The 19,275-nt window shown below is 37.4% G+C and overlaps 1 protein-coding gene across 1 annotated transcript; it reads left to right on the forward strand.

The window, feature by feature from the left end:
- The first annotated feature begins 46 nt into the window (after nt 1–46).
- On the forward strand, nt 47–19,227 carry LOC135469171 (cleavage and polyadenylation specificity factor subunit 3-like). Its single transcript, XM_064747713.1, has 17 exons — nt 47–162; nt 1,133–1,196; nt 2,072–2,169; nt 2,590–2,718; nt 3,022–3,106; nt 4,363–4,455; nt 4,770–4,859; nt 5,252–5,402; nt 5,906–6,081; nt 7,332–7,490; nt 8,587–8,733; nt 9,614–9,766; nt 10,327–10,435; nt 11,715–11,908; nt 12,497–12,584; nt 13,850–14,010; nt 14,635–19,227. Exons 1-17 carry the CDS (start codon nt 92–94, stop codon nt 14,722–14,724), a joined length of 2,058 nt encoding a protein of 685 aa, XP_064603783.1. The 5' UTR covers nt 47–91; the 3' UTR covers nt 14,725–19,227.
- Nucleotides 19,228–19,275: the final 48 nt, after the last annotated feature.

Consider the following 19,275-nt stretch of genomic DNA (forward strand, 5'->3'; position numbering starts at 1 on the left):
TAAAATTAGTAGATTACTTTATCCCAGAACTCCCCAACACGTGGAGATCACTTCCGGCAAATTTGCCGGTTGATCTTCGTTGTTTACAAAAATGACTTCTAAACGCAAGGCAGACGGCCAAGTCCCGGCCGAAGAGAGCGACCAGCTCATAATCAGACCATTGTAAGATGTTATAGTAAGACGTACAAAGCAAACGATCTTGCCCTTGTTGCCTTTTTCTAAATAGGCTTATGTTGTAAACTGAAAACAACAACGACACAGTGTTATTTACATAAGTTTACCTTGCACGAAAGGTTTCAAACATGTACTGAGTACGATTGGGAATTTTAAACTTTAGGGTGGCATCACATGGTAAAGTGATGGCAATTCATTGTAGAAGCAGCTTTTTATAATGAACATATGAGAAGGAGGTCATTAACTAACAATAGAGTCACCCTTGTCTTTACAACTGCCGTACAATTTTACTTGTAGCTCGGAGACTACAAAGCACTGCCTCATCGAACACATTACATTTATCCCTTGATTCAGACAGCTAAATGTGCTCCACACTGTTCCCCATAGCTCTCATCTATTTGTACTCAAGTAAGGTCTCTCACGCATCCTGGCACTTTTTTCACACGAAGCAGCAGCAAGCAGACGACGAGTCAAACGACAACTTGTGGAGGGAAATGAACAACATTCGACGCTATTCTGAGAATTACAGCTGATGATAACTGAAAATGAGAGCTGACTAAAGTGTGTTGGCACAAGTAAAACGACCACATGTCTGGATGTCTGTGGTCACAAATTTGACCTATAGTAGGCCTATGTGTTGAGAGAACTGAATGGAGTAAAAAAAAAAAAATGAGAGTTTCTGTGATTCTAGCCATTACCTAAGTGGTTGGTGCACCCACCATTATCTTGATTATGTAAAAAATGTTCTGGCCTAAAGAATGGAATGATAGTCCAGGCAGGAATAATGACTGATTCTATTTGGCCGAGACAACGTCAGAGGTGTAACATATGACTTTTGTCAGCAATCCTAGATACATGACTGCAGTAGTATGATCAGAGAGTACGTAAATTATTCTCAAATCGCTGTGTTCACAGTGTAGTACTCGTTAGTTTACTAACTATTATGGCTGTTTTTCAGGGGTGCTGGCCAGGAAGTTGGGAGATCATGTATCATGTTGGAATTCAAGGGCAAGAAAATCATGGTAATTAGCTTTTATGCACATTGTCTTCAATCCATCCACAGCAAAAATCTGATTTATGGCCAATTCTGTGTTTTATGATGTACCTCATGTTGAAAATTGAATCCAAAACATTAAAAGAAGAAAAAGCAATAGAATTTCCCATATTAAATTTGAAATGCCTACCTTTTTGTTTTTGAGCACAATCCCATATGATATTTCTTCCTTTCATAACATTGTACACAGTGTCTTGTGTGAATTCCAGATAATTGGATTTATAGATTTTAGCAAGCACACTAGAACAAAACAGCCCTGGCCCACTGGGTCTGTTTCCAGCTCTCCTTCGAAGTTTATTATTTATTTTTTCTTGTAATGTGAAGCACTTTAGTCTGGAAACTGGGAGCAGTTTGCAAAGATTTTCAGTTTCATTCGGGACTGCCAACCTCCCAGCACTGGAACTCCATTTTACTGTTATCAGATGTTCCTTTCTCATCAGACTGATGGCTCATGGAGTTTCAAAGTAGCACAAGCTAACAGAGTAAAAAAAATATGCAACTTTACCATTATGTATTGTAAGTGTGAAAGTGGGTTATGTTGGAATACATTCTTTTATGTACATTGTAATGTTAATTTGTTATAGATGGTTAAGGAGTGAGTTCAAATGTTTTAATCCTGCTGCTACTGTGTGGACAGCAGCTTTAAATGAAGTAGTTTGTCAGATGGTTGATGAAGGCTGTTGGTTACTTAAAGCAATCTTGTTTCTTCCACTAACTAACCAGACTGCTGTCATGTGATTGAAAAATTCTTGAGCACATGGTGAATAAAGAAATATTAATTTGTTGTAAGGAAAGCAAAGAGAACAAATTTTCCCCCTTGTACTTAGTTTCTTTTATTTTCAGCTGGATTGCGGGATACATCCTGGACTGAATGGGTTTGCCTCCCTTCCATTTCTTGATCTTGTTGAGGTGGAGGAAATTGATCTTCTGCTTATCAGCCAGTAGGTTTTTAATCTTTTTTGGTATTCATTTCATATACTTTAATATTTAAAGCAAAAGATTATTGTACTTGAAGCTTGCATTCAATTAGCTTATACATGTAGGAGCAGACATACTAAGACTACTATTTTAGTATGTTCCACAGATCAATACGCATTACTGTAATGGTATTACCTGCTATGTAAAGAGAACATTTCTTATAGTTTAGAGTAGACAGTTCATGGTTTTTGTAACGTGTGATCAAATTTGCCAAGTTCTGGCCAAGCCATCATTTTTTTTTTAGTGTTGATAAGTATTAATTTATGTTGTGGTGTAAATGACAATGAAACGTCACCCATATTCGGGTGTCACAAGAATTCATTATTTGTCCCTTTATCGCTATCAGCTTAAATTTATCATTTTGGTGTGGTTTTTATTTGTAGTTTTCATTTGGATCACTGTGGAGCCCTGCCGTTTTTCCTGGAGAAGACTGCTTTCAAAGGTCGTTGTTTCATGACCCATGCCTCTAAGGCTATTTACAGATGGCTGCTGTCTGATTATGTTAAAGTCAGGTTAGTCTCTACCCTTTTCTTTCATTACACTAAATTACTGTGAATAACTAACCTTGTCTGGGCCTCATTGGCTCATTTAGCTGAAACGTAATTCTCACTGGAAGTTGATGGTTTTATCTTGTTTGTTAAGACAGCATGGTCGTGATCTAATCTCTTTGAACTTCTACTGTTTCCCCCGGGCTTTGCCCGTTTTTCTCCCACCATAATGCAGGTCGTATTAGTGAAATATTCTTGAGTACCGCATAAAACCCGAATGAAATAAATAATAAAACTTGTGAAGCTTTGATTTCTTTTTTGTTACAGCAATATTGCCACCGAGGATATGCTGTATTCAGACAAGGACATTGAGAGTAGCATGGACAAAATAGAAACTGTTAATTTCCATCAGGTATTGTGTACTGATTATCATGGAAATGGGTTGAATTCTACCCCGCTGTTAGTTGCGGGGTGTGTGCTAATTTACATATTAAAGAGGTGGCCTTTCAAACAACATCGAGTGTGTCATGCGACATGCTGGCTGGTACTTTTACCTTCCCGAGTAATATGACGTCATACTGTTTATGTCTACAAATAAAAGAATTTAAATTTGTTTACTGTTGGATTTGCTTTTGTGATTTATATAAAAGTGAATTGTCAGAATTTCCTTCAGTGATAAAAGTCTCATTTCACACAGTTTATAGATATCGATTCTGTTTTTACGTTTTTTTAGTTTACATCCAGACACAGGATGTGGAAAAAGAAACACTTGTTTCATGACGTTTCAATCTGAGCTCAGCAGTATGACGTCCTAATACACGTACACTGCAATTTTACAGTCCTACATCACTCAACAATGAGACACAACATCCTACATCACTCAACAATGAGACACAACATCCTACATCACTCAACAATGAGACACAACATCCTACATACGCAGAGACACAACATCCTACATATGCAGATTTAAAGTATCTAGGTCAACTGAAATGGAATAGGCTTGCTATGATGATGTGGAGGGAGAGAAAGAGAGTGGCAGCAAAAAGCTGCATGAAATATGGAGTTTTTAGCTCATTTTCATCATTTTTGGGGTTAGAATAGACTTTAACACCTTTGTGTAGCCCGATGCCGCTGAACCTTGTTTCGTACCAAGTCAGATCCCGAGAATGCGCGTATCGGTACCGGGTTACACAACAAACACCGCTACCGCGATGTTAAACCCTTAATTATCCAGCTCTTGCTGGCTCAGCTAATTTGATATAAATTACATTTATTTATTGTTGCCATGATATGGCTGACATATTTCTGAAGTGTTGTTATGCCATAAACATTCATTCATGTATTCGTGATTGGCAAAATGATCATATTAGCAAAATGCAGTGTTTGTTGATGTGGTTTTTTGGTTGATAATGCTGTCTGTCAATTTTGTTATGAATAATTGTTATATATACTTACTTGACTGTGAATCTTAGAACTACAGGGTGAAAGTTTGTGTGAATGTGTGAGTGAGAGGGCCTGAGGAGAGATCAACCACTGTTGTTGACTGAGTGTATATAATCCTCTGTAAAGAAAGTTTGTTATTATTATTATTATTGTGACTAAACAGATTTAATTTTGTTGAAAATCTTGGGCATTTTTTCTGACTGTTTTTATGTACACTTACAGGAAACAGAGGTGAATGGGGTGAAATTTTGGTGTTATAATGCTGGCCATGTGTTAGGAGCTGCCATGTTTATGATAGAAATAGCCGGTGTGAAGGTAAGTTCTATGTATTCATCTCCAGCACTTTTTAACTTATCACTCCAGTTATCGACATTGTAATTAGTCATTATATGCCTTTTGTGATTGATGTCAAAAAAAAAAAAAATAGAAATAAGTTATTGACTGCCTTACTCGCAACAAGAAGACTTGAGTAAAAATGTTATTTCACGCGTCAAGATGGCATGCATAGTCTTGATATGCACTCTGTTAGAATTAAGATGATCGGGTGGGATGTTTTCGATTTGATGCGCGATGAAATGTGATGTTAGCTGTTTGCCTATATCCATCTTTCTCATTTTGTCTCTTTCCAGATTCTGTACACAGGAGATTTTTCCCGACAAGAAGATCGTCATTTGATGGCAGCCGAGATACCCAATGTCCACCCGGATGTTGTCATTATTGTATGTTTATTTTGCTGAAGTATATTATTTATTTATCAAAAATGTATACGTCTGAGTATCATTTTCCTTTTGTTGTTTTTTTTTGATGCAGCAAAACACCTGCTCTAATCGATATTGTTTTGACATCTTTTGATTGCTACAGAAGGTAGAATTTAAAATTTCTTGATTCATGCATTACTTTTGAAGAAAAATGAAGAGATTTAGGTCAGACATGCTTGTACCTATGTAATTAGTGTGACACCATGTGGAATGAAAATACTTCACACTTAATCCTTACAGGTGTCATACGAGCGAAATTTTCATGTGTGAAGCATAAAACACCAGGAAAATTACCATAAAACGCATTATTTAAAAACTGATTAAAGGTTTCACATTGTTTTCCATGGCCACAGGAATCCACCTATGGTACACACATCCATGAGAAGAGAGAAGACCGAGAGGCCAGGTTTACAGGTCTGGTTCACGACATCGTGAACAGAGGAGGACGCTGTCTGATTCCTGTGTTTGCTCTTGGCAGGGCCCAGGAGCTGCTACTCATCTTAGGTAAACTGAACACACTCTGGGGAAGTTAACACCCTTTAGTAAGTGCTTGAAGCGGGTGCTCAGTTTTAGTGCATGAGTCATCGACTGTTCAGTCCTTTCAGTTTTCGTCCTTTATCCTAACTTTACATGAACGTTCATATCAGTGTCTGATTTTTTAAATTCTCTTTGGTAAGCAGGAAGGTCTTGCAGCAACCTGGGGATGGTTGTGGGTTTCCCTCGGGTTCTGCCGGCTTTCCTCCCACCATAATGCTGGACACAGATGTATAAGTGAAATGTTCTAGAGTATGTGCAAAACACCAATCAGATAAATAATTCTCCTTGTGGACGTTACTTGAAATACTAGAGGTTTCAATGACAGTCATACTTAACGCAGAGCATAGGTCACCAGTCAAGGAGTCCGGTTTCTTTTCGTCAATACTGAGGTAATTTCAGATGAATGCTGTGAGTATGCAATGAATGTGAATTAAGTTTGTTATTTGAGGGTTCTGTTTTCTTTTTGGTAGATGAATACTGGGGAAATCATCCAGAACTTCATGATATCCCCATATACTATGCCTCTTCTCTGGCTAAGAAGTGCATGAGTGTCTATCAGACGTATATCAACGCCATGAATGACAACATTCGCAGGCAGATTACCATGAGCAACCCATTTGTCTTTAAACACATTTCGAATCTAAAGGTAGGTTGACAGGGTTTGCAAGAATTTGTATTACAGTATTAAAGGGACATACGGCCAAAAGAAATTTACAATTTTTTGACTTGTTTCAGCAAAATACAAAAATAAGTTTGTATCCTGAATCCTGACTAAACCTCCTGGACCTATATTTTCCGAAAAATGTCAACTAAGAGAATTATAAGGGGAAATCCATCACTGATCTAAACTGTCCGCCTGAAGAGATAACATGTAAATGAGGCAAAGATCCTTACAATGCAACCTTTGCTCGTGAATCACACATGTAAACAATATGATTTACTGAAAGTGAATTCTAAGTCTCGTAAACCATATATGATCTTCTTTTCTATTGATAATGTTTTATAAAGTATTCGGAATTCCCAACGATTTCTAGGGCAGCACTGAATTTAAATGGTAGGCCACATGATTGCAACACATTACCATGTCTGACATTCAAGTTTGCTGAACATCTCCCGTTGTCTAGACAACAAGGGGAGGTAACTGATTCTAAAAAAGCAGGGCTGAGTTAGTTGATGGTCGAAAGGAAACCTTGGGTAAAGCGGAACATTCGATTGTTCACTCAAAGTCAGTGACGTTGATACGTGTAAGTGGACATCTGGAAGTCTCAACTTTATGTAGATGACATCTAAAATCACAGCACAATTTTTTGACGTCGGCGGTAAATAAGGAGCTTAACTTACCTAAGGTGTTCAATTCATTTTGCCTGTGGTACATGTGTTGTTCTTGGGTTTTACTCCAAATTTGTTTTATGTTGTCCAATGGGACTTTTAAGTTTTTACCTAGGGCGTTCATATCCATATTCCATCTTTTTTATAGATAAAGCACATGTACCTGGTATATGAATGTTAAGGCTACACCAATTTAATGTTTTGTTTTATGAACCATTGGGCACTAAAAAATCCAAAAATGTGACAAAAATAAAACTGAAAATCTACCTTTTTACTTTGCCTAATCTCAATATTTTTGTTATCTCTCCTGTTTCTCAGGGCTTTCCAATCCTGTAAATATGTCTTCCACAGGAAATTTAATGGGACATTCCATTTCTCCCAAAATTAGACTGTTTTGGAGTTTTATTTTTATTCCCTCCGTGGACACTGGAAAAAGATTTATTCTACCTGTAAAACAACAATTTAAATTGATGTGGCCAAAGGTGTGAAAAAAAAAGAAATGATTTAAGAGTGATTTATTTGAAGTTGTGTGCACAGGCTACAACTTTTGTTGTGTTATATTTGCAGAGCATGGACCATTTTGAGGACATTGGCCCCTGTGTGGTGATGGCCAGTCCTGGCATGATGCAGAGTGGACTGTCCAGAGAGCTGTTTGAGAGCTGGTGTACAGACAAGAGGAATGGCTGTATCATAGCTGGTTACTGTGTGGAAGGCACTCTTGCTAAGGTAAGGAGGATACTCATCAAATTTTGGGTACTTCTAAAAAAACGGTGAATGACCTATACGGTTCAGCGCTGAAAGTAGTATGTTAGACCATTTATTTGCCTCTAACAGTACAATTATTTGGGTGAAATTTGAGGTCATTTACTGTAGACATGTGGTGTTAAAAACTTCATCTTTTTAGAATTTGTATAAATGATAGGTGTGTTCCCTCTTAGGCGGTTGCCATGTCTCGTTACATGGGATTTGTATAAATGATAGGTGTGTTCCCTCTTAGGCGGTTGCCATGTCTCGTTACATGGGATTTGTATAAATGATAGGTGTGTTCCCTCTTAGGCGGTTGCCATGTCTCGTTACATGGGATTTGTATAAATGATAGGTGTGTTCCCTCTTAGGCGGTTGCCATGTCTCGTTACATGGGATTTGTATAAATGATAGGTGTGTTCCCTCTTAGGCGGTTGCCATGTCTCGTTACATGGGATTTGTATAAATGATAGGTGTGTTCCCTCTTAGGCGGTTGCCATGTCTCGTTACATGGGATTTGTATAAATGATAGGTGTGTTCCCTCTTAGGCGGTTGCCATGTCTCGTTACATGGGATTTGTATAAATGATAGGTGTGTTCCCTCTTAGGCGGTTGCCCTGTCTCGTTACATGGGATTTGTTTAGTCATTGACTTGAATTGCCCTTGTAATTGGCAGTTATTAATTTGGTAATGTATTTATTTATTTTTTTTTTTTGATTGGTGTTTTACGCTGTACTCAAGAATATTTCACTTATACAATGGCAGCCAGCATTATGGTGAGAGGAAACTGGGCAGGGCCCCGGGGGAAACCCACAACCATCTGCAGGTTGTTGTCAGATCTTCCCACTTACTCTGATAATATAAGTGAAATAATCTTGAGTACAGCATTAAACACAAATAAACAGGATAAAATCAGGAGGTATGTCGGGTACCAAGCTTACTCTCAGCATTTGAGTATTATGTATTGTGGCTCCACCGTAAATCAGATGACCATTGTACACATTAAACCTCAATGAAATAAGTAATACATATATGAAAATTTGGATGTGATTTTAATCGACTGATGATTGTTTTGCCAGCATGTCTTATCTGAACCTGATGAGATAGTCACGATGACAGGACAGAAGCTCCCTCTCAAGTGCTCTGTAGATTACATATCCTTCTCCGCTCACACAGATTACCAGCAGACCAGTGAGTTCCTGCGGGCCCTCAAACCCCCACACTGTGTAAGTATAGCTCTGTCCAGGCCAATGATCTGTCCAGGGATTTAGATTAGGTTTAAAAATTGAACTTTTACAGAAATACTGATAAAAGTTTGGTTCTGTGCAGCTTGGTGGCAGTTTTCAAGGCTGTACATTTAAGAGGAAATTGTTGATTACCCTGCAGCTTAACGTTTGGTGACTGTCGCTGGCTTTCAGTCAGGAGGTTTATCAGGTACCTCGTTTACTAGGGCTACTCAGATTTCCATCAGCCACAAACCTGACCGTAATCATCAAAGTGAAATATTCTTGAGTACAGCGATACACACCAATCAAATAATTAAATGCATTAAGTTAGTGGCATGACATTTCTGAGGTGTGGAGGTTCCAGTATGATCTGATTTGAGTGTCTCCTTTCTGTACATGAAGTTTATTTAAATGTCTACAATCAGATTATGTCACTAACTGCGATAGCAAACTTTTTAATCGGGTGCATATCCAATACATGTAACTTCTGAGTCTGGTTTGGATGAAGTGAGGAAAAAAATAGATCAGGTTTTGGTGAAGTATGACCCATACATAATTATGTAAAATTCCTGTCCCAGAAAAAGATCAGGGACCAAGTTGATTGTAACTACCATGGCCACATATGTCCTTAACATGTGTTAACATGGTACTTACAGTCAACTTAGCCTTCAGTTGATTCCAGGAATGGGGACTAGGTTTTACCCAAGATTGACTTGAGTGCTTAAGATCACGTCGTTCCAAGAGAGGAATATAGATGTGAGGACTTTCTTGGTTAATTATTGAGCGCTTTTATTTTCAGGCTGTCTCTGGAATAGATTGGATAAAGATCTTTTGATATGTTAACAGATGTTTGTCTGTGTCTTGTTCTGCCACTTTACAGGTGTTGGTGCATGGGGAAGCCAATGAGATGAGCAGGTTAAAAGCTGCACTAATTCGGGAGTACGAGGATAATGTTGACTATCAGATGATTGTACACAACCCTCGTAACACATGCGCTGTTGAACTGCACTTTAGAGGGGAGAAAATGGCCAAGGTAAGATCTGTATATTATTTCTTTTTTTTTTTTTTAATTGTATTTCACAGCGGCAAGTGTGATAAATCTGATCCATCAGTGTTGTTGTGAGATCATGAACTGAATTAGCAGAACATAACATTATTTTAATTTTACATGTTTCTGTCATATCTCAAGGTCTGTCTTTGCCACAGAGAAGCTACTACATTTTATGAGACCACATTAATTTAAATTGTTGTTTTATTGGCAGAAAAAATCTATTTTCAGTATTGGAGGGGAGTATAAAAATAGAACTTAAAAACTGCCTAATTTGTGGGAAATATGGACTATCCCAAAAATTGTTCATGTTGAAGACATAATGGGAAAGCCTTGAGAAACAGACAAAATTATAAAAATTGGACAAAATAGAAAGGTGGATTTTCAGTTTTATTTTCATTCCATTTTTGAATCTTTTAGTGTTGGCTGGCCTGTAAAAACACAAAATAAATGGGTGTCACCTTGGCTAATGTTATGCATTATATTGAGTATAATGCTGTCATTAATAAAAAAATTCTACCTTTGTTAACCTTGTATGCATTCAGGTTGTTGGCAGTCTGGCCTCTGAGAAGCCCACTCAAGATCAGAAGATTTCTGGCATTCTCGTCAAGAGAAACTTTAACTACCACATTGTGTCTCCCACAGACCTGCCCAGTAAGTTCTCTTAGGCTGATATAATTTTGTGGTCACCTTAGTATGGAATGGTCATCCAGAATAGGAACATTGTAGTCCGGTGTTCTTTTTACTCCTCAGCCAGTATTGGCAATTTTATAAAAGGCTTTGTAACGCTCTATGTCTCGAATGGTTTAGCTGAAGTTCAGCAAACTTACACCACAATTACACCTTGGCATGAGAAAGAACCCTGTTGATTTCCAGTGACCGTGACTTTTTTCTTCAAGGTCATTGGGGTCATTTACTGTAAGTTAAATTTGATAAAAGGCTTGTAAACATGCTATCTCTAGAATGTTTTAGCCCAAGTTCACCAAACTTACACCACATTTACCCCTTGGCATGAGGAAGAACCCTATTGATTTTCAGTGACCTGGACCGTTTTCTTCAAGATCATAGGGCTTTGTTAAGTCAAATTTTATATAAGAGGCTGCAACGGCAGTCTGAAGTAAACAAAAAAGTTGTTATCCTGAAAAGGTATTTTTCTGCTTCATGTTTCATAACTTCCTAAAGTCCACTTGAAAAAGACCTACACATTATTACAAACCACCGTTAAGTTGGACCCATAATTACATTGTTATTTATTTATTTGATTGGTGTTTTACGCTGTACTCAAGAATATTTCACTTATACGACGGCAGCCAGTATTATGGTGCGAGGAAACGGGGCAGAGCCCGGAGGAAACTCACGACCATCCACATGTTGATGTCAGACCTTCCCACTTACGGCCAGAGAGGAAGTCAGCATGAGCTGGACTTGAACTCACAATGACCGCATTGGTGAGAGGCTCCTGGGTCATTATGTTGCACTAGTGTGCTAACCAACAGAGCCACGGAGGCCCCATCATTACATTGTACCTGCGTTTGAGGCTGAGGTGTTATAAGTGCATTGCAGGGTATTTTTTTCCCATTTGTGAGGGATAAAGGATTCCTTGTGATTTTGAATTTAGTGGTTGTACAAACTCTCAGAACTGTCTAGCAAAAAACAAAGAAAATGTTGTATTTGAATTAAAGTAGATAAGCGAAAGTTCTTTAGATGCCTTTTCCAATACTGAAGCAGAAGAAATTTTGCCAACATAAGAAAATAAATCACTATAATGAACATCAAATGAATGCAACAAACTCTTTGTGTTGTAGGGACTATTAAAAATGCAAAGTGTGCCTCAGAAATTAATATTTTTTCATTTTTTGACACGATTCTTTTTTTTTCTTAAAAGCATACTCTTTTATAATATCGTTTTTAATTTTTGAGTTTCTCTTTATAGACTACACTGACCTAGCCATGAGCACGGTGACTCAACGTTTAAGTGTGGGCTACACGGGCACTCCCCTGCTCCTCAAGTATTACCTGAGTCAGCTAGCCGGGGATGTGGAACAGGTGGAGACCCAGGAGAAAAAGGCCTTTGTTCTGTTTAACTCCATTACTGTCACGATGGAACTAAGGATGGCTGTTGTTGAGGTAAGTGGTTTGCCATGATAAGTGCCAGATAGTAACGCAGTTATTGCTAGGGCATAGTTCACAGATTTTTGGAAAGGTCGTGTGGAAAACTTCAGTGTAAAACTGCATATTTTGGGAGCTGTGACTTTAAGCACTGTGTCCTTAAGATATGTCACAAAATAAAAACTTTTGAATGCAAATTTAAGTTAATGAGAATCAAACTTACTCCTATTATACCCTACTCTGACTGTTCAAACAATGGAAGCCAGCGCAGCGCAATGACCCAGGAGCCTCCCACCAATGCAGTCGTTGTTAGTTCAAGCCCAGCTCATGCTGGCTTCCTCTCCGGCCTTATGTGGGAAGATCTGACGGCAACCTGCGGATGGTCATGGGCTTCCTCCCACCATAATGCTGGCTGACATTATAGAAGTGAAATATTCCTGAGTATCACGTAAAACACCAATCAAATAAGTAAATAAATAATCATTGTGGGAAATCAGCTCTGAGTTGGAACAGTTGTTGTTCTATTTGTTGAATGCTATTTATGATGTGGAGACTCACTTTAATTGCTCAAGATATGAGGCTTTTCAACCAATTCTCTGTTTACAGTGGATCGCAAACCCAGTGACAGATATGTACGCTGATGCGGTCGTCATGGTGATTCTGCGGGCCGAAAGTGACGCCTTGCCTCAGCATAGTAAGTGATTTATGGTTATTCACTAACATACTGTGAATCTTCGACTGTTTTCAACCACTAAGACTCTTTTATCAGTAGAATTTATGCATACCATTATTATGAAAATGGTACTAAAAAATTATTTGTTTGTGTCATTAAAGATTTCTGCTGCATAAAGCTGTACAAATTATTTCTCTACTGCCCCCAGTTCTCTCAGAATGTTTTAAACTATTGGCTGAAGAGAAGATTGAAATGGTTGAATAATTAGGTCATATATAGGGACAGTGTGTTTCCTTAGTGAAAATCTTTACGATCAGAAATTACAATTGAAAATATTTACATTGTCCCATAATCAGTGTTAAGTACAAATACTTGCTTTAGATGGACTGTTACATCAATTAAGTAATTTTCAACTGGGTTTGCAAAGATGTGCAATTAAATTTTCTCAAAAAGATGTTATGAAAATTTGTTCGTTTAACTGCTGAATCATTATGATGTAGAACTCAAAACGATTGAAGAAAAAGTTATATGACTGGTACATTTCCCATATATACTGACTACCATTATGTACACGTAAAATTTTGCATACTATCATGATTGTAACTGAAAAAGTTATAATCCCCTTACAATTCCTTTGCCCAAGAGGCTTAACTTGCAACAATCAATTGTAAAATAGATTGTAGTGTAGTCTCTGAACTTTCCAACAAAGTCAGTGTTGTTTCATCCATATGAATGCTTTTTTTTTTTTTTTTGGTGGATGCTCATGTATGAAAAGGTTAAGGCATTAAGGTTACCTGGGTTACATACCCTAATTCTTCTAAAATTTGGGACAGATATTAGTAGTGTTGAAAGAAGAATATTACATTTCTTTACCAGCATTTTGGAAAAGTAAAGATATAAGTATGTTGTTCATTAGATAGTCTAACCTTGTATAATACTCAGTATTCCTGCTACAATTACATATATATTGGCTAAAATGAGCAGGTGTCCAAAATTTTAGAAGAAATACGGTATTCTGAATGTGTAAAATGATGCATATACATCATACATTTAATGTGGTGTGTTTTGTATTATTATCCTGTTGCTGTTTTTTAGTCTAGTGCCCATTGTAACTCTCCATGTTATTTGATTGAATGCATCAAGTTCTGGTATTGTATAAATGTGAAATTATTGAGTAAGGCAGTAACCAAAAATCAATCACATAACTCATCCTTTTGGAACTCGCACTTTACAGCATATGAACAAGGTTTAGAATGAATGTCTACAGTGCCATTTCTGCGTTTCAGTACCCAATAAGCTGGTTGTGGACAAATCACATTTCCGTGAGTGTTTACTGGAGATGCTGTCTGAGATGTTTGGTACAGAGTGCATCAGTAAGGTCATCAAGGCAGACAAGATGACGGTCACTGTCAATGAGAAAGTCGCCACCATTAACGTGGACAGCTTGGTAAGTGCTACTGTAAATGTTCAACATTTTCGCAGGTTTGCAAGTTGTTTACAGTATTCAAGCAAATTGTCTGGCTGTTTTTCTGTGTTGACTGATAAAATTACACTTTTTGTGAAGCCCTGAAATTGGCCAACCCAACCAATGTAGTTTTGTCTTCAAAATCAAACTAAAAATTGCAGTGAAAGTTACTCTTTCATATGTGAAAAAGTTGAGGAATTAGGGTAACAAGACTTGCCTTTTTCAGTGGCTAGAACACACTAGGAGCTAGGACAGGCTCTAACTGTTTGTGCAACCTTGCCGACAATAGATAGTCAACAACACTCCGGTGACAAATACGGTGTGCTTATCTTTACATGATGTGTGGAAAAGCTCGTCAGTAACTTGCCAAAGGTCGGTGGTTTACCCCAGGCACTACGGTTTCCTCCACCAAATGAAAAATTGTTGAGTATGATGAATGCAGTAGTATTGTATAAGAGTCAAATGACAGGATACATTACAGCTGCACCAAAATTGGCAGATAAACTATATATTTAAACTGTCTCGAGTAACCATAAGCTCGGGTGTGACAATGAAACGTATACATGTAATACACTCTGTATATCCTTACCCCGTCTTCTGTTGTAGGCGGTGAAGTGTGACGATGAGTCATTACAGCAGGTGATACAAACAGCTGTGACCAAACTACACCAAGCCGTCAACCCTCTCAAGGCATAAAACGACTTTGCCGGCTCTCATTATCTCATGTGTACATTGCTCATTCACGCTTCTCAAAGGATGAACATTGCTTTGTCAACCTTTACAGAAGGCAAACGTCGTTTACCCCATGTGCTGTCGAAGAATGAACAATGTTTGTTTGTCCTAACAGAGAGTAGACATCATTTCATGGTAAAAGATCTGCAAGGATAGACAGTGCTTTATAAGTCTTTCCAGAGGGTAGGCTTCATCACAGTCAGCGATCAAGAACATTGCTTTGCAAGTCTTCACATAGGATAGGCATCCTTTCGTGGTCATTGCTCTACTAGGAATGACAGTGCTTTATAAGTTTTTACAGAGGGTAGACTTCATTTCATGGTCAGTGATCAAGGACGAACATTGCTTTGTAAGTCTTCGTATAGGATAGGCATCATTTCATAGTCATTGTTCTACCAGTAAAAACTGGTTTATTTCAAGTACTATATTAACTTTTCCTCAGCTTAACAAATTATGTGATTCAGATTTGTTGGAATTTTATAATGTTAATTATAATTTATAATTAATAATTATAATGAAGCTTTGTAGTACTGTTGTGTTAGCCTGTACTGTGGAGATCAGTTGCTATATGAACTATATAATTTGTTTAATTTGCAATATATTTATTAACTTTGGAAAAGAAAGTTGTGCAAGTCATTCAAGGTTTTTGGGCCAGATGCTGGCTTGTATAACTGGTTTTTCTCTCCCAAATTCATTCTCAGTCCTCTGCTTGTACTCTTCTTGTATATGAGAGCATTGAAATAACTGGTGTTGAAATAATAACCCTGATACAAGACTATAGTCTATTTCTTTAGAGAGTCACTTATATTCATCTGTCCGTAAAATCAGCCATACTTGCTACCAAAATTTCCTTTAGTCACTGACACATAACAACACAAGCTCTACACATAGATATGTTGGAAGTACAAGTTGGAACACTTTTTCTAATTCATAATGTTGTGATGTTCAAAAACAAGTGGCAAGCTTGGGATTGTGCATGGAAAGCAATTTGTTTCACAATAGGTGCACCAACATGCTGTTAGAACAAGCTCCACGCAGTAACACAGCCGACACTACACTATCGGTGAGTAGACTGCATTGTTTAAACAAAATTTCCTAATATCCAGCTTTAAAACCATTCTGCCAGGAGATCACATACAACAGATAGAATTAAATTCATTTATGAAGGTTATATCAGACTAAAACGTGTAAACAGTTCCAGAATGTCAGTGTCAGAAACTAGGATTACAGTAAAGTCGACAGCAGTTGGGGTAACTGGTGTCACCCTCCGTCAAGACATGTTGAACTCCGTCAATTATCCAGCATGCCACTGGTTTTTGAATAATTATGATTGTCACTCAAGGCAATGGGTTCTTGCTGTCAAAACCAGACATTATGAATTAGAAAGTGTTCTAACTTCTGTTTCCTTCTGTGAACATATCAATGTGTAGAGCTTATGTTATGTATCAAGTACTAAAGGCAATTTTGGTAGCGAGTATGACTGATTTTACAGACAGCTGAAAATAGGTGACTCTCGAAAAGAAATAGGCTATAGTGACATGTAATCACAGCACACATGCGCCAGTTTACCTATAACTGGATGAGAGTTTATCTTGTGTGTGCTAAGTGCCTGATGTTGATTAGTGGCTGTAACGTCTGGTTCTTTGACACTGATGTAAAATGTAAACTATATCAGGTGGTCTGATGCATGTGTACATTGAAGTCTCACAAACATTTAATACCATTTAATACCAAGACCATCTCAGACAACAGGGCTTATTTTTGAAAGTGTTTTAGCTAATACTAAGTCATATTTTATATTTAAGATATTAGCTAAATTAAGCAACCGATGCAGTTGTCGAACATCAGAGTATGAAAACAGCTGTTTATATTCACATTTGATTAACTGTTATTTTTGGGCTGAGTACAAAACTGATGACTTAGCTTAACGTTAAATCTGGTCTTCAAACAGTTTTGAACAACTGTGCCCAGCATTGTAAATACCAAAATGGGTGATGTACATGTAGCTTGCTGCAATTGTTAAATGTGGATAAAACATAAAAATGACAAAGTTCAGATGAAAGAGGGCGAAAATTTATTCCTAAATGTGGTCTTCAATATTTTTCAGATTTTTTTTTTTTTAAGGAGAAAGAGACACTTGAAAATAATTTTTGTAGGGTGGGTATTTGGGACCACCATTTGGTATTTATAGTCTCTGCTTAATAATGTCAAAAATGAGGATGTACAACAGGTTTAATATTTTTGCACTAGAATTTGCTCTTTTAAGCTAACAAATGTTTTAAACCTCAATTTGGATCATATTTAAATTTTTAATATGTTCATAAATTAGGTTAAATGCATGTGTTTTGAAATAAACAACAGATTTACATTCAAATAAATTTATTAGACAAGCATCACATCCTTATTTAGAACATTATTAGGCAACAATGATAAATACCTAAAATTGGTCCCAAATACCCACCATACAAAAATATTTTCAAATAAGTTTTGATGCTCTTTCATCTGATTTTGGCATCATTTTTATGTTTTCTTCTTCTTTAAGTGAAATGTACAAGATTACAACAGCCAGTTTTGAACTGTTCATTTTAGATGCTCTGGCTGTTGAAATATGTACTAGTGAAAGTTGTAAATACCTGTAAATATGTGTACATGTATTGTTTTGTAGGTAATAAAAAGTAAAACATCTTGAACATATTTTTTGTCTTGAATAACAGGCATGGTTTGATCTTAAGCGGTTGGTTTTAAATTGTTGTAACGTGAAGAAAGCGTTCAAAGTTGGTTGTTATTCTAACAACACTGTGCCTTGTCAATTGTCATAAAGAAAAACATTACAAATACGGCTTCAGTTTTTTGTCCTAAAGTTTCCAGGGTTGAGGTCATGGCACTTAAGAATTAACTGATGGACTTCCCCATGCTCCTGTGAGTCAGAGTTTTACCTAGAGAGTGTATGTCATACCAGTGGACAAGAGATTTCCCTGAAGGCTACTTGAAACACTGTATCAACGTGGTCTATGACTTACTGCCACCAGCAGGCGTATCAGTCATGTAAGAGTGAGATTTGCAGGTTGCCTGATAGAACGGACACATGAATGCGAGTATCATTTTGAATTAAATTCAGGTTGAAGCGGGCTTTCGCATTACTTGAACACTATCCCCACCAAGGCTCGGAGAATCTTGAAAGCTCCGTGTCTGAGGATTGGAGTGAACCCGTACACTGTGTGGTCACACACCCATCACATTTGCTATTTGGTGCTTTACGTTCCATTCAATAAATGTTTTACATTGGTAATATTGAATGTGTTTCTTAACATGGAAATCTCGACTACAGTGTTTCCTCATTGAAATGGTGTAATGCCACACCAGATGATCATGTCATGTGTGGACATATAACCATGCTGCTTCTATAAAACGGAATATTACATCAGATGTCTCAACAAGTTCTCAGTGAAGAAATGTATCTCAAGTGGTGCCTTACGAAAATGGCTTAATGTCACATTAAATGTCCCAACCTGTTGGTGTCCTCAATGTGGAGGTATCAACTTTGCTGCCTCATTAAAATGGCCTACCACACCAGATGTCCCAACTTGTGTGCTCAATGTAGAAATGTATCTGCCTCACCGAAATAGCTTAATGTCACATCAGATGTCCCAACATATAAGTGTTCTCAATGTGGGCATATCAACCACGCTGCCTCACTAAAACTGCACAACACACTAGGTGTCAGTGTTAATAACTTGTACGTTTCAGTGCTGCCTCACTAAAATGGCATGTTACACCAGGGGCTGATTCCACAAAACCAGTTTTGACTGAAGTCAAAAATCAGAAATATGATTTTAGAGCTTATTTTTGAGGCCTGTGATTTAAAATTTTGACCACCTCATCAATGTTATATTAAGACAAATATGTTGAAATTTCATCTTACATTACCGAAAAGTAAATACTGTGAGAACATTTTATTTTTTGACCTGTGTCAGAAATGTCTTTGTTGAATTGGCCCCATATGCCCCACCACCTCACAATGTCAGTACTTGGCCTACTGACTTTTTCCTAGAGTCCAATAAGGTAGGACCAGGAATGCCAATATGACAATGGTTTGAACCCACTTTTCCCCACTCTAAAGACTCGTGCTCTATCACCGTGACGTTCTTGTGTGGTATTAGAAAGCATCATTCATGCTCATGTTTATCATTTATACTCAACACCAAAGAGTGATTTATTCATTCTTGTCATATTGCCAAGTGCTCTGGCAATATTCCAGCCATATTATGAAGATTTCAGCACTTAACATACATGTGGTTCCTTGCTAAAAGTTTGAGTGACTACTAGTTTAGAACAAATGCTACACGCTGGAGAATACCACATTTAATCTTAAAGTTCAGACAAGAAAAAAAAAAATGTTTTAAAATGAAAATAATGGAGTTAAAATTTAGCTTTTGGAGCAGAAACTTAGGTTTTGCTAGTTGGAAATTATCATATCTTAAAAACTTCAATAATCCAGCAAAATGTGACACTATT

The sequence above is a fragment of the Liolophura sinensis genome, chromosome 6 (genome assembly GCF_032854445.1).
Source record: "Liolophura sinensis isolate JHLJ2023 chromosome 6, CUHK_Ljap_v2, whole genome shotgun sequence".
Taxonomy (NCBI): Eukaryota; Metazoa; Mollusca; class Polyplacophora; order Chitonida; family Chitonidae; genus Liolophura; species Liolophura sinensis.

Excerpts from the sequence above, each read along its gene's own strand:
- LOC135469171 (XM_064747713.1), top strand. The coding sequence starts at position 92 with ATGACTTCTAAACGCAAGGCAGACGGCCAAGTCCCGGCCGAAGAGAGC. Across the intron at positions 163-1,132 it reads CAGCTCATAATCAGACCATT|GGGTGCTGGCCAGGAAGTTG; the intron begins GTAAGATGTTAT and ends GCTGTTTTTCAG. Across the intron at positions 2,170-2,589 it reads GATCTTCTGCTTATCAGCCA|TTTTCATTTGGATCACTGTG; the intron begins GTAGGTTTTTAA and ends TTTTATTTGTAG.